At 29.9% G+C, this 27,972-nt stretch overlaps 4 protein-coding genes across 4 annotated transcripts; 1 reads left to right on the top strand and 3 right to left on the bottom strand.

Moving 5' to 3' along the window:
• Positions 1-215: 215 nt before the first annotated feature.
• LOC112697619 (RNA demethylase ALKBH9B) lies at positions 216-4,469 on the top strand. Its single transcript, XM_025750862.3, has 6 exons — positions 216-580; positions 1,511-2,023; positions 2,872-2,957; positions 3,092-3,402; positions 3,551-3,622; positions 3,728-4,469. Exons 1-6 carry the CDS (start codon positions 388-390, stop codon positions 4,056-4,058), a joined length of 1,506 nt encoding a protein of 501 aa, XP_025606647.1. The 5' UTR covers positions 216-387; the 3' UTR covers positions 4,059-4,469.
• Positions 4,470-9,295: 4,826 nt separating this feature from the next.
• LOC112697618 (E3 ubiquitin-protein ligase AIP2) lies at positions 9,296-12,244 on the bottom strand. The gene is made up of 5 exons (XM_025750861.2): positions 11,783-12,244; positions 11,087-11,315; positions 10,782-10,984; positions 9,944-10,159; positions 9,296-9,587 (listed from the first exon to the last, which is right to left on the bottom strand). The coding sequence occupies exons 1-5, from the start codon at positions 11,927-11,929 to the stop codon at positions 9,438-9,440; spliced, it is 945 nt and encodes a 314-aa protein (XP_025606646.1). The 5' UTR covers positions 11,930-12,244; the 3' UTR covers positions 9,296-9,437.
• A 1,154-nt stretch (positions 12,245-13,398) lies between these two features.
• On the bottom strand, positions 13,399-15,394 carry LOC112697617 (F-box only protein 13-like). The gene is made up of 2 exons (XM_025750860.3): positions 15,205-15,394; positions 13,399-14,740 (listed from the first exon to the last, which is right to left on the bottom strand). Exon 2 carries the CDS (start codon positions 14,715-14,717, stop codon positions 13,512-13,514), a length of 1,206 nt encoding a protein of 401 aa, XP_025606645.1. The 5' UTR covers positions 14,718-14,740; positions 15,205-15,394; the 3' UTR covers positions 13,399-13,511.
• A 3,474-nt stretch (positions 15,395-18,868) lies between these two features.
• Positions 18,869-25,021, bottom strand: LOC112697616 (ubiquitin carboxyl-terminal hydrolase 18). Its single transcript, XM_025750858.3, has 11 exons — positions 24,493-25,021; positions 23,437-23,620; positions 22,709-22,797; positions 22,383-22,468; positions 22,135-22,300; positions 21,872-21,995; positions 21,222-21,379; positions 20,749-20,833; positions 20,349-20,561; positions 20,173-20,234; positions 18,869-19,764 (listed from the first exon to the last, which is right to left on the bottom strand). Exons 1-11 carry the CDS (start codon positions 24,741-24,743, stop codon positions 19,059-19,061), a joined length of 2,124 nt encoding a protein of 707 aa, XP_025606643.1. The 5' UTR covers positions 24,744-25,021; the 3' UTR covers positions 18,869-19,058.
• Positions 25,022-27,972: the final 2,951 nt, after the last annotated feature.

Genomic DNA, 27,972 nt, shown 5'->3' with positions numbered 1-27,972 from the left:
AACTATTTTTTAATATATATTTAATTATTCTTATCATATCTTTTAAATTCTTAGAAAAATATTATTTTTCAAAAAATTGATATCGAATCATTATTCTAAATAATTAGATTAGATATGATTTTATTTAATTTTGAAGCTCATCTTACCTCTTAACTTGACATACAAGTAGTCACCAAAAACTTGAAATACAAGTAAATATTTATTTATATATATTTGATTCTGTGTATATAAATAAACAGCAAACTCAAAAGGAAAATTGTAAACGCAGCAAAAAGGGGCATAGCATCTTTTCAGTTCTGCTCTCAACTCTTCTTCTTCTTCTTCTTCTCTCTCTCTCTTCTCTCGCTTCTGGTTCTACCATCCGAGTCGACTCACTGAGTCTTCGCCATGGACGAACAACAACAACGGCAACGACCTCATCAATCTCACGCATCCAAAGACCCTTTCCTTCTCAATTACCAACCTTCGGAGCTTCGAATTGCTTCTGAGTTCTTCACGAATTGGCTCCCTTTCCTCTCCAAAGATCTCTGCAACCACTGCACCCAATCGCTCTCCGATCGAATCCGCTCCATCGACCCAGGTCAGTTCCGTCCCCAAAACCATCGAATCCCGTCCAAGTTTCTCTTTTTTCAACTGGTTTTTGCTTCGTTTTCGATTTTCCGCAGTGAATTTTGTTGTTTCTTTCTAATTTTACCTTGTTTTCATTGATTTCTTGACCTAGTACGTACGAACATTCCAATAAGTTTTATGTATTCCAAACCCTTAAATATTTTAGACAAAGTTTAATTTTTTACTTTTGAATTGTTATAATAATTAATTTATGAGAATAATTTAAGTGAACTAATATAGTGTCATCTAATATATGTATATGAAACTGGAATGTTATCTAAAGTTTATGTAACTGCCGACTATGATATATGTTTAATGGAAAAGTATAGAGTACCAACATATCATCTGCCAACTTCTGCCAATTCTTATTTATATTTGTGTTTCATGGAAGTGTGTTCATAGATGTGTCTAATAATTAATATATTTTAAATACATATATAAAGAGACACATCCAGAAAATATATCTATAAAGACACTTCTATTAAACACAGTTATAAAAAATACATTTTTATTAGACACATCCACGAACACACTTTCATGAAACACAATTATAAACAAGAGTTGGCAGAAGTTGGCAGATATGCTGTTGGTAACGTAGCGGAGCCGATGTTTAATTTATACTGAATGACTATGTAAAGTAATTATAAATGCATGGAAATTTTGCTTGTAATTGAACAAGAATATGATTCCAGCACAATGTCAGGGCAACGATTCTTTCACATAAAGATTCGAAATTCTCACCCATAATAGAATGAGTTTAATTTTGATACTGACTGGGTAAATATCTTGCCATTGGGTAGTAAAATAAATTATTTTTGTATATATAATGATTTAGGGTTACTTAAATCTTGAATATGTGTTCCTATTGTTTCGTGCTTCATTGGTTCTTTTGTATGTGCAGAACTCTCCCATTGTGGTGGTCAAAAGGAAGTTTCCAATGGTTCAGAGGTTTGCAATGGCCAATCCAATGAGAACAGCGACAATCATGATGATAATTGTGACACTCACTCAATTGGGAGTTGGAAAGATGGTGCTGAGGCTAATTCACCAATTGAGACACCGAGTCCGCGCATGTCATGGGCTGATATGGCTCAAGAAGATGAGTTTGGTGAAGAAGAGCATGAAACCATCAATGGCAGTACAGCCGTGCCAGCTTCTAATTCAAACCTTGAAGAAGTGGCTAAAGCTACCCCGGAGAAGCCTACTTTGCCTAGGGAGCAAAGAGAATACATTAGGTTCATGAATGTGAGGCGTAAGAAGGATTTCATGTGCTTTGAGAGAGTTAATGGAAAGCTTGTTAACATCCTTGAAGGGATCGAACTCCACACGGGTATTTTTAGTGCTGCTGAACAGAAAAGGATAGTCAATTATGTTGCTTCCCTGCAGGAGATGGGAAGGAAAGGAGAACTGAAAGGTTTGTGTTCTAACCCTAATTCTATATCTATCTTTTCTATGTTATGATGAGTGTTTAAATTTGTTCCATTGTTAAGGTGTGTATGGTATTACTGTTTTGTAATAATCTGATAATACTAGAATTGAGAGATCCTTCCCTAGTTTACATGTTTGACAGAGAAGTACCGAAACCTAATAAAATTAACTCAATTCCAAAATTGTGATCACATTGCATGCCTGCTTAGGACACAGTTAAAGTTTGTCTAAACTAACTAGAGAACTAAATGCTTTGGATAACATAGAAAAGTGGCTGATATCTAGAACAGTAATACCATGAATTTGATTATCTATAATTTCACCTCAAAGTTTAGATTTATGCCTCTGATGATTACAAATTATTAATATCACTTTCACTTTGTTGTCTCTTTATTCTATTAAGATGTTTTTCCAGCAATTGCTAATTAGTCCAATATCCACCTTTCTTCTTTATTGTATTGCTGATTTTATTTTTCATAATTCTATATTTCCTTTTTCTTCAAAGAATGTCTAGTTAATTCAATTTGAGATGGAAATTCAGACTTCAGAGTATTAAAATGTGTGCTGAAAGTAAAAAAGGGGTGAGATGGGCGTGAACATATATTTTATATGCTATAGAATATAGAATATATATTATTTATTATCATATAACCATGGACGAAGTAGTCAAATGACAAGATTTATGTTGCTAGACATTGAGGAAAGCGTGCCTAATATAAGAAAGGAGTGGAAGAGGAACTTTATATAATGTTCATTCTTAAGTTCTGTTGAAAATTTGTGTTGATTACTATTATTTCTTGGGAACATATGATGCTTATTCTTAAACTTTTTCAGATCGGACATTTTCGGCTCCTCAAAAGTGGATGAGGGGGAAGGGACGTCAAACTATCCAATTTGGATGCTGTTACAACTATGCAGTGGTTAGTATTTCTCTCATGCTGAATTTTGATTTCTCATTAAATAAGCTTTAAAGCAATACTAATGCATAATGGTGCAGTATTATTTCTGCTGATTTTGATAAAATGATGTAATGTATATTAATTTATGCTTACAGGATAGAGATGGTAACCCACCTGGTATTCTTCAAAGTGAAATGGTAGATCCTATACCTGATCTTTTTAAGGTCATCATTCGAAGGCTGATCAAGTGGCATGTACTCCCTCCGACTTGCGTGCCAGACAGCTGCATCGTAAATATCTATGAAGAAGGGGATTGTATACCTCCGCACATAGATAATCATGATTTTGTTCGGCCATTCTGCACGGTTTCTTTTCTCAGTGAGTGCAACATACTCTTTGGATCAAACCTGAAGGTTATAGGCCCTGGTGAATTTGATGGCTCACTTGCTATTCCCCTGCCCGTTGGGTACGTATTAATGCAAATTCATCTACTGCACATGTATTAGTTTCTGATCAATTGATACATGCTTTTAGGTATAGTTATTTTGGATTCTTTATCAGTTTGCTATTATTATGGAGGAATCAGAATCTTATAGTGGGTCTTTGTCCTTCAGGTCTGTACTTGTCCTAAATGGAAATGGAGCTGATGTAGCTAAGCACTGTGTTCCTGCAGTTCCTACTAAAAGGTATATATACTATATAGTATGTAATGATATAATATTTTCTCTGTTCCTTTTTACACTAATGGCTAATTAATTGATTTCTGGTCTTTTTCTCAAAATTTCCACTAGGATTTCAATCACATTTAGAAGAATGGATCCTGCGAAGCGGCCTATGGGGTATGTTCCAGAACCTGATCTTCAGGGTATCCAGCCATTGGCCTATGATAATGACAAGGAAAAGAAATCAACCGGATTGAGATCTAATCGTAATCCTAGAAGAAATAGAGACAGGAGAGGTGGCAGAAATGAAGGAATGGGATCTGCGACTAGAGGCGATAGATATTCAGATCCCCGCGAGTCGAATCATAGTTCACAAAGATCATATTCAGAGCCCCGTGAGTCAAATCATAGTTCACAAAGATCTTCAAATCGGTGGAGTAGGGGAAGGCCTAGCAGTTGAAAGAAACCGGTATCATCATGATCCAAGGTTCATGTATCCAAGAAACCTTCACACATCTGCAATTTTTCAATTTTATTCGGGTTCCAGCTTATCATTGAGTGACTTTGAAATCAAGAAGGATTGTGATTTAGTGAAAGTAGTGCTTTGAGTCCTTTAGCATGATGCATTATACGGTACTGATTGTTTATAGGTAAACATTTAGCTAATAATGGGATATGGTGATTTGAGATTTTAAAGTTGGATCAGTTTAAAAGATGAGTTAAGTAATGTTTTCAAGTTCATCAATTGATTGTATTTTTTTTCTTTATCCCTTTGATGTCAGAGGTTCCACATCATTTGTAATTTTACTTGAAGAAACTTAGGTGAATGTTCACCTCACTGATTATTTTAGTATGGTATTGGTGTAGTCTATATCGATTTTTTATTCTTGTTTTTTTCGAGTTTGACATTGTACCTGAAAATCTTGAGACCATCTCTAAAGTGTGTTCTACCGGTGTTAATCTCTATTAAAATTGTTGTGTATCTAAAAAATTAATTATTATACATTTGTACATAAATATATTTTTTATATTTTAATTTATATTTTGTATTTTTATTTATTTTATAAAAATAATTATTTTAATAATTTATTTTTTTATGTATATATAATATGGTTGATTTCTATTAAAAGACTGTGGCAAAGCAATCTTAGCGTGGATTGTTCTTTGCTAAAAAATACGCCAAAAGAATTTATTAAAGATAACAACAAATATAAACAAATTTAAAGTAGAAATTATAAAGGCCTGATTAGTTTCTAATTTTTTTTTTTGAAAAATGAAAATTATTTTTAATTTTTTGTATTTTAGAGAATGAAATGGGTTTGTAAAAAGAAGATTTATTTCTAAGTATCAAAAATAATAAAAATATGTTATATGTTTGGTTGGTTTATTTTTAAAATATATTTTTAATAGTTTAAAATGACAAAATTATATTTTTATTAAATGTACGATTTTAGTTATCTAATTTTTTATTAAATTAATAATTAATTTTTATATGGTATCAATATGAAATAAATTACTATCTTATTATACTATTTTAGAAAAATTCGATATCTCTTATATATATAGTTGGTTATATATTTTTTAGGACAATTTACCAATTTAAAATAATTGATTGAATCCTTTACCAGATTACAACATTTGAAAATTGCATACCATTTTGTCTTGTTTAATTTAATATAGAAACCGTGGGAGGCAACCACGTTTTCAAAATCAACATAAACCGTGACTGGTAGCCAGGTTTTATGAGGAAAGCAATTTGAGTGTAAACCGTGGTAGGCAGCCACGGTTTACGTGAAGAAAGAGATAAGCATAAACCGTGGTAGGCAGCCACGGTTTATGAAGAAATGGTTTCGTACATAAAACTCTAGAGGCAGCCACGGTTTATACATGAGCGACTATGTAAAGTAGGGTGACTGATAGAGAATTCGAGGAGCTTTGTGGTTTATAGAGTCAGCAAATTTATTTATGTTTTAATACGATTTGAATTGTATTAGTATATTTTTATTTTTTAATTAATTTAATTTTATATAAATAATTAGAATTTTAAATTATAAAATTTGTATTAGTTTGTAATTTAAAATTTAAATAGACATAATTTAAATCAATAATTTATAAAATTGTATGTATTTGTATTATTGTACTCATATGATTTATTTTTACTATTGTATTCATATGAATATTTGTAACTAACTATAACTAACTATAAATTTACAAATATGATACTATAAATTTACAAATATGATACTATATAAATCAATGATATGTGTAAACTTATAGTTAGTTATTGTAATTGTGTAAAGTAACGTACTTTATAAGGATATTTATTGAAACTAATATGTTAATTATTTATATACTTAATCTGGACACTATAATTTTGCATTAAGATAAAAAAAACTATTAAAATTATCATGGCTTATTATAATCAACTACTATTAATATTATTGCACATCATTCAGCCACTGTATTTATAATTCAATGATTATATTGTAATTTGAAGTATTCCAAAGTCAAAATATATGATATAAGACATCCAACATAATTACATTGTGAACTTTACATATATATGTACTAATATCTCAAAAACTCAGTCAAAGATCAATAGGCATATTTAACGATTGTCACTGAAGTTATTAAATATAATTCAAAAATTAAATTATACGACTCAATGGTATTATTATATGATAATTTAAAATGTTGAGGATAAATAAAAATAAAAGATGAAATTAGATGATAATTAAATACATTCATATTATTTTCAAATTAAAAGAATATACTTATTTAAAATAATATGATTAAGTTTATTTAAATTTAAAAAATTTTAATAAGAATATGTTTATTTAAAATATTAAAATTTTAAATTTTAAATAAACCTGTTTATATTAATTTTAAATTTTATTTAAAATAATACGAATATATTTATTTAAGTTAAAAATTTAAAATAATAAGAGTACATTTATTTAAAAAATTTTAATTTAAAAATAATATAAGTATATTTATTTGTTAGTTAAAAATTAGCAACTGTTAATTTTTTTAAATAGAATAAATATAATTAATCATATGAATACAATAGTAAAATAAATCATATGAGTACAATAATACGAATACATACAATTTTATAAATTATTAATTTAAATTATGTCTATTTAAATTTTAAATTACAAACTAATACAAATTTTATAATTTGAAATTCTAATTATTTATAAACCGTGGATTTTATGGACGAATTACATCCTTCATAAACCGTGGCTGCCTACCACGGTTTATGCTTTAAATTCTCTTCACGTAAACCGTGGCTGCCTACCACGGTTTACATACAACATGATTTGATCATAAAACCTGGCTACCTGCCACGGTTTATGTGGATTTGGAATCCGTGGTTGCCTCCCACGGTTTCTATATAAAGTGATTCAATGCAAAATGGTATCCAATTTCCAAATGTTGTAATTTGATAAAGCTTTCAACCAATTGTTTTAAATTGGTAAATTGCCCTATTTTTTATGGTAGTATATAACAATAAAAAACATCAATCGAAACAAAAAAATCGAAATTAAAATTAGTTTTACACCAAACGAATCAATTAATTAATATCAAAATTTATTGATTTAAATAATTTATTAATAAAATAATGAATAAATAAATATTAAAGTTAAAAAAATTTAAAACAAAAAGCCAACTTTTTTGTCAATATTTTTAAGTTTTTATGTATTCTTTTAATTTTTATGATTGATTGTCGATTTAAAAAATTATTTTCATAACAAAATTATATTTTTAAACGAAAAAATGAATGTCAAAAATAAAGAAATTTAACAAATACACATCAATTCGAAGAGTCCGTACTTAATACTAAATAAAATAAAAAAACTCAATAAATACGTATTTTAATTTTAATTAAAACTCTATTTTATCTTTAATTACTTTGTCTATATACTCAAAGATACAAAAATCAAGCCTAAAATAAAAAATCGAAAGAGTCAAATGAAATAAAAAAATAAAAAAAAAACTTTATCTTTTCAAGAGATGTATATATAAATTGGAAGTAAATAATTAGATATCCTAATAACCACTGACGGATCCAAAAAATTTTATTAATGGGGACAATATATGTATAAGATGATAATAATTTTATAATTATATTTTATTATTATAAAATATAATTAATCTTCTAGCTGTTTAACTAATAAATTAAACCACTTATATAGTAATTTAAATAATAACATATAACTTAGAATTTTATTCTTTTAAATTGATATTTTAAAAAGATAGAATAATTCTTTCATTATTAATACAATTAAATATTATATATATATATATATTACTAAATAAATATTTAAAAATTCATGTCTTATAAGATTACAAAATTGACTCTTTATAATATTCATAATTAATTTTTTTTAATTGATGTCGTTATTACTAAAAAAACTAGAACTAACTTCAAAAGAAAAAACATTAATAGATGTCCATATATTTAGATGTTACTTTTCATTTTAACTATTATTTGTTGTTAGTTAATATTACTAAATTTCAAAATTTAAATTACTAATAGATCTTATTATTCAAGAATATTTAATCATGTAATAAAAAAATATACAATAATATAATTACAAAATGAAATGTAAAATAATTGAATGAATTAAAAATATAAAAAAAATAAAAATAAATCTTTAATTGAATAAAAAAATCAAAGAATGAAGTTAATGAGTCTTATTAAGAGATAAAGAGTCAAAAAATAACAACAAAAGAAGAAAATTAAAATTTTAGAGAACATACAAAAATTATGCTTTTAGTACTTAAATTTAAATTACTGACTTAATTTTTAATTTTTTTTATTATTATTTAATTATTTTTATAATCAATATGATATTATTATAAAATAGTGAGATTTTTTTCTATACATTATGAAATCAGAGATAGATAAAAAAATTTTATAGTAGAGTCAAATTTATTTATTGAGTGGGGGACAAATAAATTTTTATCCCATATACTACATATAACTCTATAAAATTTTAATCTCCAAACTAACAATGCCAATAAATTATAGTTCAAATGACACTATCTCTCTATCATAACCTAAAAATCTCGATTTCGAACTTTTTATTTTTATTTTCATCGAAAATGGAAATAAAAATGCTTATCAACCCCTAAATTTTATAAGCTACCTACTTAACTAAATATCACCTAAAAATCTCCAATTTGAACTTTTTATTTTCATCGAAAATGGAAATAAAAATGCTTATCAACCCCTAAATTTTATAAGCTACCTACTTAACTAAGTATCCCACTACGTATATTCGTAAATCGGTTTTCTATGTCTTTCAATTTAATATGCTAAGATCTGAATTCTATATAAGAATTTAATCTCTCTCTCTCTCTCTCTCTCTCTCTCTAATATAAAATTTGAAAGTTAAATCAATTTGATAAATTACATTTTAAATATGGATATAATTACGAATTAGTTAAGAAAGTAAAAATTAACATTTATTTTGTAATTTCTATAAAAGCTTTTTTTGTAGTATTTTTAATTAACCTCTTTAGAACGTTTGCTAACGAAATCTTTTAAATATTATTGAATAAAATAAAAAGGCGGCCGATAAACGAAATTTAGTACAACAATCTTTGCTCAATAACAATGCAAACTTGAGATATGAACAACACTTCAAGGGACAACCATGATAAGAGAACCTCCAAAAAGCTTAAGGCTTAGCAGGAAACATAAATCTATTGCTTGATATGACAAAGAATACACCTGATATTATACTTTTCACCAATTGAAACCTTATAAATTATAACAGTTTTGCACCACCATGTTATTATGTATATTAACCCTACACTGAATAGCCATCTAGACATACATATATTCACCACCTCTAACGGCATTTTCAGCACCTTTCCTCTCCTCCTCAGCTTCCTTTTCCCGTTCCTTCCAGCTCTCATAGGCATGATCATCAGTTTGCAGCTCATACCGGCATATCGGACAAGAATTGTGTTCATCCTACCACATCAATGATCAAATTGATCATACCATATATCTAATCGTCTCATTCAATTATGGAATGCCACATTATCAGAAACATAAATTTGCTTCAAGAATAAAAGAGTAAACCCTAATCTTGTTCCCAAAATGAAACACAGATGACAAAAGGGTGACAAAATTGTCATTCCATAAAAATCCATATATGATGATTTAAGTATCTTCTCAGCGAGGAACAAATTTGTTACTCTGAAATTTTGAGTTGCAACTTTGTCCCTTGTGTTTTTGTCAGGGAAAAGATTGACGGTTTATTAATCAAATCAAATAAATAATCAAATCATAGAACACGAATGAATCTGGGATGTTACGAATAATACCAGCCATGGTTTTAGACACGGTGGATGGAAAGTGTGCCTGCAAGGTAACTCTTGCATTTTGTCATCTACAGCCAGGTTCTCCCTGCAAATTGCACACTCTGCATCTTTCCCCAGCTTAGCCAGTATTTCCTCTGTGAGAGTAATGACAGGAAGTCTCGCCACGACTTCTTTACTGGCAGGAGGGGCCCTTGGAGCCATAGGACCATCTTCAATCATCTAACCATAATAAATTACAGCAAATTGTCGTTAATAAAGCAATGCAAAGTGTAGCAATGGAACTTTTGATCATACCAGAAAACATGCACACAATAAAAAAAGCATGCAAGAAAATAAAATAAAATAAAATAATAATCCAACCAAGCACTAAACAATATGAGTTCAATTGAATGGTAGGTTATTTATATCTAGTTACTGTCTTATTGATGTACCAATATTGATGACAGATCCACCAAAGCAGAAAGTGAAAAAGAACATCATTTATAGAGAGGTAAAATGAGCCTTGCTTATATTTATGAGGTCTCTTTTGGTTCCTTATCTTATGTGTGACATGAATAAGTACTCAAATATAACTTAAAGGAATGCTTGCTCAAATTTAACTAGGTGCACTCAAGTTAGGCCTAAATAATTTGTTAACAAACCCCAAATACTGGGCTTACTTATGTTTCCAAGTACAACTAAACCACATTGTTAACAAACCCCAAATACTGGGCTTACTTATGTTTCCAAGTACAACTAAACCACATTGTAATTCTGTCTTTAAACTTACCTAAATGGGAAGTATTATAATCTAAATAACGAGAGTTTAGAAGAAACATATGAAAGGATTTTCAATGAATACCAGGGGCATGACTTCTTCCAATCTATCTATAAGCTCTTGAAGCACATTAGCTGCATTCTCTGGTGTGGTATCAGTCGCTGCCGAACCTTGAGACGATTCAGCAGCAAACAAAGTAGCAGCAGTTGACAAGAGGTTTGACTGCACCAACCATTGAGGCTGAGGAGGTTCAGGATCTACAGTAAGATGCCCCTCGAAAAGATATCCTGAAACAACACAGTACGCGATAAATGAACACATACAAAAATAAATAGCACCTCAAGAAAACAGAAAAAAAAAACAACATATATTTGTTTAAAGAAAATCACCTCCATTCGTATAATTCTGCGCTGCAGGCTGCGAGGTTTGTGATGGGTTATCTTCTAAATGCAAGTGTTCCCTGGCCTGAGCAATGCAAGTCTTCAAGTGCTCCTTCTCAGAAGGCTCAGTAACAAGTAATTGAGCCTGCTCAAACAGGCCTAGGCCAGCATTCCAGAAACCCGGTGCCGTATATCTAGTCTTCAACACGGTAGCAACTCGGCATATAACCGAATAAAACTGCCACCAACAGTCCAACATCACCACAGTCAAAACTGGTTTTTAATTCTTCACCAAAGACTAGCAACATTTCTTTTGTATATCAAATTTCAAGGATAAGGGAAGTTACACATCATAAGCCAAATCAAGGTTTATAGTAGTCATAGTCACTTTGTTACATATAATCTAACAACAAATCATTATTAGCAAAAGTTAAAAATTAAAAGAAAACATCAATCAGAAAAATCAGTAATCAGAACCAATTCATGAACATTTTATATATTTTGTTTATTTATTATTATATTCAACCATCCATACTTATCAACCCTAGCACATTAAAAAAAATCTCCTCTTTCCAAGAATAAAGAATAACAACCAACTCATAACACTTCTAACTAGTCGGAAAAACAGAATTGGGAAATTGAATATGAATTAACAAAAATAAAATAAAATAAATAAATAAAAAGAGAAGAAGAAAAGAAGCATACAGATTTACGAAGAGATGGAGAAGCTGATAGATATTTGCTCTGAAGCATGGATTTGAGAGAGGAAACAGCGCTCTCGAATCTTTGCTTCTTCCCCAATTGCTTCTGCAATTCTTCCAATTCTAGTCTCACCGAATCCTCCGATTCCATTTTATATATGAAATTGAAATGATTTCTTTTTCCTATTAGATTCAGATCGAATTATCAAAATTCAGAAACCCTTCTTCTTCTTCTTCTTTTCTGTTTGGCTGTTCCTTCTGAAATAGCTTTGTTTCTTCCGAAGGGGGAAACCAGCGGAACGATCCTCTACGAGCGCGTCTACTGATGTCTCAGAAACTCAGCCAATAGTTCTATGCCACGTGTAACTAAAGTCTAATGCTCAAAAGGAGAGAAAAACCAAGAGACAGAAATTGACCGGTTGGCTGTTGCCAAGCAACGGCGTAGGCAGAATTTGTTTGGAAGGTTAGGAATTAAGAATTTGGATCTATAAATTTATATTTTTTTAGAAGATAAATTAAAATTTTTTATTATTAAATATTTTTTTATATTTTTTTTGTCCTACACATGAAATAAATAGTGATAGATTATATTTTATTTTTTAAAGTAAAATTCAAAATTTAGTCAAATCCAGGAATTAGAAGTTACTCAAGGATTGAATTTTTTTTGTTTTAAAATAATTTAAACTAAATTATTTAAATTTTTTGAGAATTTTAATTTTATTTTTTTTTATTTGTAAATTAAACCAAAAAAATCTGATTTTTAAATCCATTCACAAACTCTTTAAATTTGAATTCTTTTCTATTAGTATATTATAGCTATTTTAAATAATAAAAATTAAGTTTCAAATAGAAATAAATTCTATTCTTAAAGAAAATAGATTTTTTTTTTCATATTAAATAATTTTCAAATAAATATTTAGATTTCCTTTTTTTAACAAAAAAAAACTCTTATAAAGATTGAATTTGAATGTAACGTTAAACTTTTTTATATAAACAGTAAATAATGAATCAATTATATGAGCATATACGGTATTGGAAGAATTATATTCCAATATTAGATCAGTGGTACTGTGTTAGAGAGTCTAAAATTTTACAATTTTTTATTTTAAAGTGATTTTTTTTAATATTTAATTTATTATATACATATTTATCAATTTATGAAACAATTATCACTGCCATAGCTGTATTCAGCAATATTTTATTCAATGACATTTTATTAAACTAACTTAGATTGATTGGGTAGTTAACTCACTCGTCCATTTAACTAAGTATTGGAGATTCGAATCATGTCCATTTAAATGAAACTCAGATTCACAAGGATTAGTCCTTCTTTAAATCTAAAGACATGTCTTGAACTTGGTAGAATAATCCATGTTGAACTCACTTGAATTTAACACCTATTATATATAAATAAACGTATAAACCTGCTTCACAATCAATGCAAACTTTAATACCACAAAACATGTATCAGATATTCAGATCTATTTTTCCATCTCAACACCCTCAATTATGATGGCTTGGAGTCAAGTTTAGCTCTGAAAATAATTAGTTGTTAACCAGCTCAAAAAGTTTACTATGATTGAAAGTTTGCTTCACAATTGGCAGCATAACTACACATCATTAAAAGAATCATCAACAAGGACATTAATTGATAATACTAGTCACTGGATACAAATGTAAAAAATGAATTAAAAAATGTGCTAACAGAAGACAACAAAGTATGATAATCAAATTCATACAGAAGCCTCTATCCTAGGCTCAAATGAAAATGCAGACATGAATTCCATGACTTCACCATTAATGCAACATTTTGGCAATTCAACCCAAGTGTTGGTCACCAAATCACAGACTATATAAGTGCAAATCTCAGGAGAGTTCAAGCATATAAATATCCGATCGCCTGCTCCGACGCAGTTAATATCCACCTTCCTTCCATACCACTCATGAGACATAGCTGCTGGCATCACTACAATCTGTTGCCAGCGCCGGTTAGCCTCGTCGTATTTCCACACCCTAAGACTAGCACTCTCCAAGAATTCTGATAGCAGAACAACTACCAATTCACCATTACACACTGCAATATCGATAGAATACTCGCTGAAAACAGGCAACAACCTGGGATACTCAAAGAAGGACTTGTCTGCCAAATTACAAGCTACTACTGTTCCGGACGAGCTAAGGAAGTAGACTGTCTCCCGGCCGTCTTTGTTAGTAATAACTGATGAATATTGCTTTGATGGGCTTCTCTGCATGTTACTAGCAACCACAGTTCCTGTTGTGCTAAGGAAGTAAACAACATTGGCATCGGTCGAATCACAATCCATTGAACTATCATCAACATTCTTCTTCAGTGCAGACTCATCTTCCCAACAACCAGAGGTTGAATTGTAGAGTTTAAGGAAAAGATTTGGAATTTCACCAAGAACCAACACAATCTTGTAGGATTGTTGGCCATTTGAAGTTGTACTACTCATCACAACTGCATTGAGAGATTGATGATTTTCTGAGGCAAAATGCAATGGAGGGAGTTCCCTACAAGACCCTGTCACCGGATTGCACACGATGAAATTTCCGGACGATTTCCGGTAGCAAACTAGGCCACCAGAGGCTGCAACTGGCATGCAACCTTGGTCGGAATCTTCGCGAAGATGGCACGGATAATTGAGCCTTTTCCAACTGTTTTCAGCAGAGTTAAACACAACAGATTGCTTGAGGTTTGGAGCAACCATCAAGAACCAAGGATCCCGGGAAGGAATTTGCGAGCAGGCAAGCTTGAAACTCACAGAATTAGCAGCAGATTTCCATCTTTTGCTGACAGAATTGAGGCGAAAGAATGCTGAAGTTGGGAGCCATGAAAGTATCCTTTCCAAGAGATCTTCATTGAGTTCATCCATAGAAAAGTCATTTTGTGGTAACTTTCTCTTCAAACCAAGTTCCATTAACCCGAAATCTCGAAAACAAACTGCAACCAACAACAAATTGTCCAAAATGTCATCAAGAAATCAACATTTCCAAGAAAAAATGAATAAAAACTTGCAAAAAATGAACCAGAAATATATCACTAACAATCTAGAAGATAATTAACAAACATGCAAAAGATCAAAACTTTTCTCCTAGGATTTGCAATAGTTGTTGAACTCTGATAACCAATCTACACACTTCAAAAAAAAACTCACAAAAAGACTCCAAAAACAGAGAAAAAGGAAAAATGAACACTTAGCTTAACAACATATGCTATAGATTTTAGAAGCAAAACATGAAAAGAACTGAAACTATAGGAAAAGAACCCAAAAATTTCAAATAATGGAGTCTCATTTTCTTTTGGAAGAGAAAATGCCATCCAAAACACTCTCATTAGAGGGGTTTCCAGTCCAATAACAAATGAGAAATGAGTGAAAAAAAAAAAAAGGGAAGAAATGAATGTACCTGATGATAGAAGTGAAACTGTTGAGTGAGAAGCAGCAGCAAGAACAATAAGCAGAGAAGGTGGTGAATAGAACAGAACACAAGTGAAGTGAAGTGATAGATTGTGTTCTTAAAAAGAGTGTGTTTGTGTTTGGTGAATAGCAAGAAAATCCGAGAAAAAGTGGAAAAGAGAAAAAGGGTAACTCAACTCAGTGATGTAGGAAGCTTCCTGTGTTAATGTAATGTACTCTTTTCTTAAATAAATCAAAAATAAAATAGTTTTTTATTTTTTATTTTTTGGATGGTTGACAATTGAGACACAACACACGAGTGGGTGGATTTTAATGTCAAATAATGTTGGGTGCAAAATCATATGATATTGAAGTGCTATTATATATAAGAGAACTTGGCTATGCATTTTCCCTTTGTAAACTTTGGATACTTATTACTTTTGGTAAAGTAGTGTCTCTTACATGTTACATCTCTTTGTCTATACTAAGTTCCTAACCACAATTTAGGTTTACAAAACATGAAGATTACGTTTTAATTTGTTGGCATACAACATAAGTTGTTGTTGTTATTTTTAGGAATATTATATGCAATGTTATAAGTCTAGGTTATATTGCCTACAATTAATTAAGTATTTTCTTTCTTTTTTCACTTCTTTGATTTTAGGTTTTGAAGATTTTTAATTTTTTATATATGCACAAAAGATGTTTTGCTTTCAAAATAAATGATTAGTTTCTAGAATTCAGTTTCCTTTTTCTAAGCTCTTAATAAGAAAATCAAAGCTTCAACTTTTTTTTTTTATCAAAGATAAAGAAATTCGAACCGTGACTTCTTAAGTGAGTATAGAAAGATTATGTCATTTGAGTTATAATTCATTGACCAAAGTTTCAACTATAAGACTTTATGATGATAAAATATTTTATAAAGACCAAAGCTAAAATTTGATTATTATTTTATTATTATTATGGTATTAATTATATCTTTTTACTTTATTAATATTCATGTAATTCAATGGAAAATTTTATTCAAATTAACTAGTAAGAGCTAAAAAAAATGATGAGATGATGTTAGTATAAAAAAATTTTTAAATATATCTAGAACATCAGTATTTTAGTAATCTTAATGATTAATTTTAATTAATATATATTATATATATTTTATATAATTAAGATTAACGATTAAAATTATTGAAATACCGATATACTTGGTACACTTGAAATTCTTGTGTTAGTATAAACATTTTGCAACATTGATGAGGTATAACATAACATAAATCGTTGACTCTACTTATAATCCTTAGTACACTTTGCTTTGGATTCGAGTTGAAAAATGAGAAAAGCAAATACACTACACACGAACAAGAAAACACTTCATACTTCATAGCAACACTTCTTTATTTATATAATCACTTTAATAATCTCTAACCCTACCAACTTTGCATATTATAAAAGAGAATAAAGACAATTAGGTTTCAAAGTGGATCATTGGCTATGTCAATTGTCAAAGAAGAAATTGGATGTGATGACTTTTTTTTTTTCCAGCTGACCATAACCAAAGTAAAACTAAAAGGAAGAAAAACACTCATTTTTGTTCCTTTTTTTTTCTCCTCGTTAAGGCATCTAATGTTTTTGTTTTTCCTTTTTCTCTTTTTTATATACTATATACATAAGTCAATGCTGAAAGCCCCATCCACAAGAAAAGCATTTTATTTTTCTTTTTAAATTCCTAAAACAGATAACTAGATTAGGTTAAGATTAGTGGGAAGGGTTATAGATAAAGTAAAAGCTGTTAAATGATATTGGTTTCTTTTTTTTTTTTTTTTTCTGCTTCTCCTCGTGTGCTTTCACCTTAAGCAGATTCTCACACGCCCTAAAGCTACAAAGGTTCCTATGCCCAATGAAAAAAAGAAACATAGGAAGGCTCTAATAAACTTCTTATGAAGAATCTAGTTATATTAAAGTTAATGAAATTAAATGGCTCCTTCTGTTACTGTTAATAAAGACATTCTGAGTATTATATACATAGAATTTATCAAAGTAGGGTAACTTACTAAGTTACACAAACACTATCACTCTCAAAAATTAGATCATATAAGCAATACCTTTTAATTTGTTCTATTGACACTAGTCTCTCTTCTAATTAGTGTTATATTTATAATTCTAGTACTATATATAATGAAAATATGAAAAAAAAGTTGTGTCTAATTTTTTTTCCTAAAATACTCTTTATTATATATAATTCATAAAAAAATATTTTGTTATTTTCATAATTAGAACTTAAGATTTTTTCGCTGATTTATAAACAAGTTATCATTTCAACTATTTCTATTTTTATTATTTTAACACATCTATAATATATAAAAAGTGGATCAATTGATACACTAGTTAATAAATAAAAAGAATTTGTATCGCAATAAATTGAATTATCAATTTTCAGTCATATGACAAAAGTAAACATTAAAAATATTCCGAAACAGATTTAGCCCGTCTAATTCTGATTTTGTAAAATTTGAATATTTAAAGAATGAGTCAATTTTTCAAATTTTGATACGAATTTAAGAGTTAATCTAAATTTATATTGAGAGAAACTGTTTAAGATATTTTGAGATAACGATTTAATTTAAGAATATTAATCAAAGTTCAGAGATAAAATAAATAGAATCTTATAAAATTCAATTGATGATCATGAAAGATCTTCTTTAAGGCATAAATGATAATTGTGACTATCAACAATATATTGCACTTTGCATTGATTTTTTATATTGTCTTCTAATTTCTCAAGTTGTTATTGCACAACATTAAACTCATCACACAATCTATTCACACAAGCATCTATTTGTTTAGATTCCACAATCAATCTCTCTATCTGTATGCTTAATTTCTCTATCTTTTTTGTTTGTGCATCTAATTTTCTTATTTCAGCTTCTAACTTACCATAATTTTGTGTTCCTACAACTCCAACCGCAGCAGATACTTTTTCTCTTGTTGCATCACTTTCATCAACTCATTTAAAAAATTTACATCTTTTGTTAGAGCAAGAAATAAATCTTCTATTTAAATTTCTTTTTGTTCTAGAAATTCGAAGCATTTGTCACCACAAAAATAGTGAACCCTCCCATCCTATTTTTTTTGCCACCCATTTTTCGAACCATCATCATCATCATCATCAATCCACTCAAAAAAATTGTATTTTGACATCCTCCCATAAGCAACATACTTCTTATCATAATTAGACACAACTAATAAAGAGAGAAAGTAGAAGAAAAAAATAAAATAGGAAAAAATTTCATTTCATATGAACCTATTATACGTGAAAGATACGAGTAGATAAATAAATTCACGATATTCACTAGCATTTTTTAGACATTTAATGTTAATAAAGACTAAATTACAAAAAAATATGATATAGGAATCAAATTAAAAAGAAAAAATATATAAAGACCTAATTGAAAATTTAATGAACCTATAGAGATCTACGAAATAATTAAACCTTAAATAAATAAGAAAGCCACCATAAGCATGACACGTGCACTCAAATTATTATCTTGATGAAGCAAGAAGAAATTTTTATTTATGAAATTAGATTAGGTAGTACAATCCTCAGCAATAAGCAGAAATCTAGAATTATTTTGCTCCTCTTATTTAAAAGGTGTAAAAGGATTAGTGAAACAAGGGGCTGTAAAATTTTATTCTATCAATATTAATAAATTAGAGTATCCATATAACACTGTTACAATAAGATATAAAGTTCCTGCAAATAATGTTAACCTGAGACAAAAATTTCCCAACTCACCACCTCTTTTAGGTGATGGGATAATCAAATAATATTAAGAAAAAAAAAAGAAGCCCAGAAAAATAAAGAAGCACCTACATTATTAACTTGTCCCCTTTTATTCCTACTTTGTTAGCTTCATTTCCTTGGTCAGTTTCAGCATCCTCAACTGCAGTAATGGATTTGTTAGCACTGGCATAGCCGTTGCCGTTGCCATTGCCATTGGCACAGTATGCATTATCTTTTGTTGTTGACAACTTGCATTTAACCACTTCTGTATTATGTTCCAAGTTCTCTCCCATGTTTTGACGACCCATTGAAACAGCAAAATTGGTTGGCGAAACTGCAGAGGGGCCAGACCTAACTGTATGAGTGTCGTCTTTCTTTTCTGTGCAGCTAGATGTCTTCGCTTGGGATTGGTCCATGTCTACGTTCCGTGAATCTTTGTCGGCTGGAGAAATGGGTATGTCGGATGATTCAACTTTACTACTGGAAATATTTGTAACATCCGTTGGCTCAGCATCACTAATATCGACATCCTCAGAATGCTCTCCTTTGGCATCAGCGTTCATTCCAGACAGAGGCTCATATTTGTTGCCAGAGACCTTCGGTTCTGGACTACTATAAGATGGAGAAACCTCGCGAGCTCCATTGCAAGTCGCAGCCTGAGCATTCATATTTGAGAGGCATTCAACTAGTTCATTTGGACCTTGCTCTCGTTCCACCTTAACCGTTTGCGCCAGTGCTGGTTCTGATGATTCCGTTGCTTGAATTTGAAGGCTGGATGGTTGAGCACTAGACCTGTTCAGGATCAAATCAAGCAATACTAGCCACCTCAATCATAAAGTAATAGTAGGAAAAGTTAATGAAAGCTGCATGCATTGGCTCCGAATTTTGATTATTGGAACTAGTTGTTAGCACAAACCTATTTAAGCAAAATAACTAAAATAAGCTTTTAAAGATGAAAAATTCATTTCATATCCGTATAAGAAAAATCGAATTATCCAACAAAAATTCAAGGTTCAACATTAATTAAGGCTGAAGAGATATTATACTACATATGAACATTCAAATCACATTTCAATCAAACACAAGTAACATTGGCACGGAGCAGTGAGAAAGAAGAAATAAGACAGAGAGAGTATGTCAGAGTCTCAGAGAGCAAAAGATTGAGATCATTAGCCTCTCTAAAACAGTCACAACAATTACCTGTTATACAATAGCATGTATGCACCTTGAGAAAGTACCTCCTCCATGTCCACCTTCGTGACCTAATAAATGTAACACAACCCATACGAGGATACTTAGGGCTCAAGCACCGTATATGCAAAAATTGATGACCATAAAGAAAAAATTCATAATTCAATGGGTTGAAAAAAGTTTACCTTCCAATCATCAATCCTATACCAGTTTCCGTTGAAATCCTTGATGTAGCAGATATAGTGGCCGAAGAATGAAGCATTTAGCATATCAATATGGACTACAACAGCATATAGCTTGTAAATGTCAGATCCATCTCCAGCTTCACTCATATAGGGGCTAAGATTTAAAGTCTCAGGGAATGATATTCTCTTGTTAAGCTTTCCAAACCTGCCACTCTGCAAGTATAATACCCCAAAAAGAACATGAGAAAATCTGACAAGGAAGTCCAAAACACAACACTTTACAGAAATGTGCCCCAAGTATGGTGTACAATTATGGTAAATTAATAAACATACACATACAAATTACAACAATTAACATCTATTTTCATGCATTTGTTGTCAGTGAATGTACTACACAGACCTGAAATCTTTTTAAGGCAATTGTAAGAATATTCGGGGCACGATTCACAGTGAGACGCTTCCACGCCTTAACATAGTCTTTGCACCTGCCAAACAGCAGCAGAACATATGTTTAAAACAGGGTTTGCACATGGCAAATGTGGATAGCATGGCAAAAGAGGGAGGGATGGTTAGCTCTCAGGACAAAAATGATTCTTAGCAAATAGTCGCATAATCTTCATATAAAATGGCATGAAATTTTCGAAGCCACAATATTTTCCTCATTAAAATTGAAGCCTGTGAAAACTTCCCTTGAAACAATCCTCATGTCCTTTACATTCAATAAATCAAACATTCCAAGTTCAAAAGAAGTTATTGTTAACTACATAGAATTCTTAAAGGATGCTCATATCAATGACATGGGGTTGGGGATAAAGACAAAAAATTGATAATAAAATTATTGCTAGTATCTTTTGATATACAGGGTATCCTTACCCATCACATTTATACATATTTTCTCCATGGAGCCACTCCTTGGCTGTAAACTGGTCTAGACATTCTTCTAAGGAGGCAGCATCTCCATGAATTTCAACAGTCAAGTCCATCATATTTTCATACTGTTTTGAAATATTTTCACATTTTGTGCAAAACACCTATATTTCACAAGAAAAAAAATTAACAGAATGAAATAGCCATATCCATTTAGAATCAATATAACACAAAAGACAAAAACTGATATTTGGCCACAAAACCTATTAAGATTTAATCTCTTATAAGGAAAAGACTACTCCACGAAGAAACTATAACCAAAAAAGCTATACATGACACGCAGCTTTGAATCTTATCCATATAACAACAAAGCCAAAAGGGAGAATATAATTCGCTTTCAGATACAGAGTGTTGCAGGTTCCAAGTCATCATTATGAGCTAAATTATAGATCAGTGAAAACTGTTTTCTAACACAGAAATTGAACAGGATATCATGCTATTTTCCAAAGTCCAATCTCAAATGGAGTGTCTACCATGTAGCCTAAACTCTTGAGGCTAGACTAACTTCTTCAGTTCAAACTTTAAAAAGAAAAAGAAGCCATAGCAAGAAGCATATAATCATAGCATATAACTTTCCGTCTTATTTGATGTCTAACCTCGGATTGAAGCCGGCCACCAAAAATGTGTTGAATAAGAGTTGTTTCCTGAAGCTTAGGAGGGACGGACTTCTCTCCACCAAATTCATCAAGGCAAACAGATTGCATAGCATCAATGCATAATCTAAAAAAATAAGTTCGAGAAAAAATATATTAAAGAAAGACCTTCATATATTGCCAAACAATATATAAGATATACACCCTTTCAAAGCAGTCCAATGTACATGAAAAGTGAAATAACAATGTGAGAATAAAATACAAACCTCATGAACTCATGAGCATCTTCTTGACTTCCACAACCCAAAGTACCACTAATATTAGACAAACGGGAAAGAATACTGGTCGGAGAAAATGCCTGAGAACTTGACCTTGTTCTTTCAACATGAGCTTCAAATTCACAAAGAAAGCACCAATCACTATTGCAACTGCCTGAAAAACCACACTAACAAAATAAGGCATCATGGATAATTGAGATCCAGCAAGAATCAAAAGGTCTGAGTTATGACATTACATTCTCTGTGGTGGCCCTTTTCCAGCAAGTACGCAACAAGTGGCCTTGTGAATGAGAGACACTGAAGAACCACATTTCCAAAGCAACTGCAAAGACTCATAATGAATGTTAATTTCACTCTGATCCTCTAATGCAATTTATTGATGATAGCATAATGATTTGTGTTATTTGTACATATGGGGTGCGTAACAGCATGTCAATCACACCGATCCACTACTGAATTTGATGTGGACCTGTTTAAGTGGAATCCACACCCAATCCACATATGTACAAGTAACATTTTTCCAGCATTATTAAGCCAAATCTTGTGAGCGACAAGGACATGCCTGTTTCCACAATTCAGGAGTCCACAAGGAGGAAATCCTGGCTTTTCCGAGTTAAAGAATTTAATGAATTCATCGTAAGGAAAAAGAACCTGAAAAAAATGAGACAAGTATGGGTTAGGAGTGCAAGAGAGAAAATACATAAGATTTAACTACAGAATAAGACAGTATATCAAAGGTTCCAACACCAATTTCCAAAAGGGTCAGCATCTTTTGCTGGTTGAGGCAATGCCCTAGTCACTGAGGGTGTGCCTTTGCTTCCCAGGGATGGTATAAGGTTTTAGTGACAAATTGACGACATTATGGAAAATCTGTGAAATACCAACCATCTAACTTGCTAATTCTGATGCTACACAGGGTAAATGGTGAGACTGTTAAAAAGAAAATCAAGTGGTTGGTGCTTAGCTACAAGTGGCCCAAGAGTTTTGTAAATTGCAAAGAAAAATGTTCGTTGATGTTTGTTGTACTCATTTTACATAGGACATTGTTGACTCATCCATCATCTACCATTAGATGATGGCTAAGTTAGCTTGGTGTTCTATATTAAAAGAATTACACTTAACATAACCAAACTGAAAAGTCATAATATTAATCTTATCGCATCTCTGGCCTCAAGGCATTAGTCTTCTATCATCTCAGAGTGGCAGTATGCCTTAGGCAAACTAGGTCCTATGGTAAGCAAAGCAAAGAAAAAAGTAAATTTGTCAATAAAGATTATGATAGAAAATTACATCCTTAGGCTTCTTGATAGGCCTCGAAGTTTTGGAACTTGGTATCAGTGCAATTGAAGATGAACTTTTCTCCCCAGCTGCCGAAGGCTTTGACACACAATTAGTAGTCCCATTTTGTTTCGAATTTACTGTACACTTCGCCTTATGTCCGGACTTCCAATGTGACTGTTGGCATTCTTGCGAGCTGAAAATTTGATTGACACACGTAAAAACAAAAACCCAAATTTTCAGCTTTTGCCCCTATTTATCTAGTACTTACAGTCAATTATATTATATCAGAAAAAACCATGCAGATTTTCATTGATGTCAAGCTAAATTAAACAAAATGTAAATAAATAAACACAACCATTGCTACTAGAAAATAAAAGATGAAATTGAAAAATGTCAATCTAAATTGTCAGCTTCATATGTAACCGGGAAATAATTATGTTATATCAATTTGAAGCATAAAAGTTAAGCGAACTCTAAAAACTCAAAAGTAAAGCAATTGCAAATGCCATATAGTTTTACCAAATACAACCCCACAAATTATAATAACCAATAGTGGTAATTTAACAAAAGTAAATACTGATACTCAAATTAGTCCTCCAAAGATACATACATGTCAAGTTTATTCATGTATTGATTAAAAAGTTTTAAACCTCAATTTGATCCTTCTATATTGAAAATAGACATCAATATATTCCTTAAATTGATTATTACTTTATGGATTTAATTTCAGTACTCATAGAAATTTAAAAAAAAAAAGTACCAGACTATGCTAAAAAACAACCAAATAACTAAAACTGCTTACCCCGTACATTGAAAATTGTTTTCTTGTTTTGTACTAGGATTTGATTTATATGCATGGTCAATGATCATTGGTCGATACACAAACATATACTCATTCTTAAAACATCATCAAAAGCATGTGAATTTGATTCAACTATATCGTTAGGGCATCAAAATTAAACTCCAAAAGATGGCAATAACCAATCTGAATATTTATTCTAATTCTAATCGTAATAATAATAAATAATTAATAATAAATAATGAAAAGGAAAAGAGAAAATTAACCAGTATCGAACAGCTTTGCATCGCGAGCACTTCTTGGTGGCGCGTGCTCCACACGCGGCGCAGGAAGGGTCGTCGAGAACGCCAGGCATTGGTTGTTGGAGGTGGTTATCGAAACGGTTATTGCTGTTCCGTTGAAAGTACTTAGAGGCTGTGTCCTTAACGAAAGTGTGCAAGGCAAGGGCGATAACAAGTGCGGAGAGCCACTGAAGGAACCACTTCAGATCCCACTCTGTTCCTTCCGCCACCAGCATCTACCACTCCTCCTCCTCCTCCTCCTCCTCCTTCTTCTTCTTCTTCTTCTTCGTTCTTCCTTATCTTAGGGTTTTTCTTCATCGATTCCAAGGTCCTTCATCTTCGGATTCTATTTTTCTATCTCAATTAAATATTTATATTATTATTAATTATTACTGTAATTAGTTACTATACCCTCCTCAACCCAAACCCACAACCCCGATCTCCCTTTCGAGCTTCTGGTTTCTACTCTCTTCTCAAGGATTCCTAACCTTTCGGGATCACTGGTAATTGTTTCTTGAGAAAGAATTAATGTTTTTTAATATAAACTAAAAATATAATGGTTATTAATTGAATTTTTTTATACAAATAAAAAATTAAAGCTTTAAATATATTTATTATGTGTTTATTAAAATAAAAACTATGAATTTAATTTTGATGCGGTATAAAATATTTTATAAGTACATAATCACATTCGATTTCTTAAATGATGGTTTGTGTAATTAATGTAAAAAGTAGGATTTTTTTAATTTAATTTTGATGCAAATGTAAGTATTTTTTTTTAAATGACTATTAAAAGATAATTATTTTTATTATGTGCAATCACATCCTATTTCATTCTCTGTATTCTTCATAATAATAAAATATATTTTTTAATTTTTTTAATAATTATTGAAAATTTTTTATTTAATTTTATTTATAAATTAATCCTTTGCCTATATTTAATTTTAAAATTTATTTTTTATTTTATAAATTATTATTTTATTATTTATCAATCTTATTTTTAGAATTCTATCTTTAATTTTTTTTCAATTTTATTTTAATTTAGATACCCTAATCTTATCTTTTCTAATACTAAGATTAATAATTAGTGTATAATGTATCGTCAATTTATTTTTCAATTATCCAATTAATTATTTATCAATTTCCTTAGTTATCTTGTTCATCGTGATGCGATCTTCACAGTTACAAAAATCACAATCTGTAGAAATTTAATTGATTTTTCATTGTAGTAATTGATTGGTTCGTGAAAGCATCTTTTTCATCTTAAATCGTTTAGGAAACAATCGATTATTTTGATTCGAATTCGATTGACTAGTAAATAGAATCTTTTATTTTGCAATTCCTCTCGTAGGGGGTGTTCAAATTTAAACCGATCCAAATTAAACCGCTTATTCGATCCAATTCAAATCAAAAACTGATTAAAACCGCATTAATTCGGATTTGATTGGATTTTATTTTTTGCAAACCGCTGGATTGGATCGGATTTTAGATATATTTTTCATAACCGATCAAATCCAATCCAAACCGCACACTGTGCTATAATATTATTATTTTATTATTATATTTACAATTATACTTATAACATATTCAATTTGTTATACATTTTTCTATTATTTATATATTATTATTATTTAATAAATATTTTATGTTCAAAATATTATTTATTTATTTATTTTAACTAATCTATAATTTTATTTCTATTGTTATGTTATCGTTGCCTTTTTAAGATATTGTTAAGACTTGCTTTGTCATTGTTGGTTATTTAAAATTTGATGTTGAGACTTGTTATATGTATTTAATTTTTTTTATTTAAAAAACCGCAAATTCAAACCGATCCAAACCGCTTCTAATCGGATCGTATCGGATCGGATCGGATCGGATGTCCAAAAAAATTCATCCAATCCAAACCGTATCGCACATAAATTAAACGTTCGAATTGGATGACTTTTCCCCTTAAAATCGAACCAAACCGTATCGCAAACACTCATAATTTCTCGTAAGACAATCTTTTTGTTATTCATAAAATTGATTAAGTAGTGAAAAAATATGTTTTTTTTTAAACCAATATATTGATCAATCAAAAAATATATTTTGTCTTAGAAAAATCTATTGTTTAATGATAGAAAAAAAAAGTAAGTTTTGTACCTGTCAATCTATTTTATTACCTATTCAATTAATTGGTTGAAGAAATTAATTGATTTGTTCAGTTATCCAATTGATTGGTTGAGAAAAATAATTGATTGATTAAATTATCTAATTGATTGGTTGAAGAAAATAATTATATATATTCATAATTTTTTTTATTATACAAACAACAACCAATTATTTGAAAAGATTTATCTAAACTCTAAAACTTCATTTATTGTATGAGCTTTATTTTTTTAGTGTTATATGATCTAGTTTACTGAATAAGTCTTTTTATTGGACAGTTTTAGCATATCAGATATATTTACAGAACACGGAGATAGATGAGGGATACTCAGGGACGGATCTATGTGGGTGGTTGTGGGGGCAAGCGTCTCCACTACAATTTGAAAATTTTTGAGTAGTATATGATAATAATATTTATTTGTTTCTATTAAATTATTAAATTTGACCCCATAATATTTTTTTATTCAATTTTTAGTACTTTATAATCAATTTAAAAATTTCATATTAGATGTCATTAAAATGATCAATTCTCAATTTAAATAAAATTTATATTTTTTTAGAAATCTACTTAAAAGAGTATTATTTAACTTTTTTATATTAATTTTTATTTTTTTAGTAACAACCGCATTAATTTAAAGAACTTTCTCAACTATAAATCTCAATAAGAATTGACTTCTAATTATATGAGAAGTAAATTTTTAAATACTGATATATATATATATATATATATATATATATATATATATATATATATATATATAGTAATACTACACATTCAAGTCTTTTTATGAATTAAGTCTAACCAAGTTAAACAATAAGACATAGAATAATGCTAGTCATAACTGATTTTTGTTATCTTAGATTAATTTGGTTGGGTTTGTTTAACAAAAAAAACTTGAAGTGTAGCATTATTCTATATAAAAAGAGAGATATTTTAATTGTATTGTTAAGAAAAAGATTACTCAATTTTTTTTTAAATATAAAACCTAAATAATAAAATTTTAAATTATGTGTTATTATTTAAATTATTATTTTAGTATTTTAATTTGTAAATTAGATATTTTAAAGACTAATCATGTTATATGTATATAAAAAATAACTATCTGTATACATATTGAAATAAAAAAATACATTAAAAATAAATTAAATAATACATATATTTATATACAAATATATAATAATTAATAAATATTTTGATAGCTGATTTATATATACATATAATATTTTTATTATAAAAATTATTATTATATTATATATATTTTGTCCCTACTATCAAAATTTTCTGACCCGTTACTAACGATACCAGGATAACAA

Source organism: Arachis hypogaea, chromosome 16, assembly GCF_003086295.3.
Source record: "Arachis hypogaea cultivar Tifrunner chromosome 16, arahy.Tifrunner.gnm2.J5K5, whole genome shotgun sequence".
Classification (NCBI taxonomy): domain Eukaryota; kingdom Viridiplantae; phylum Streptophyta; class Magnoliopsida; order Fabales; family Fabaceae; genus Arachis; species Arachis hypogaea.
This window is presented reverse-complemented; position numbering and strand designations above follow the sequence as displayed.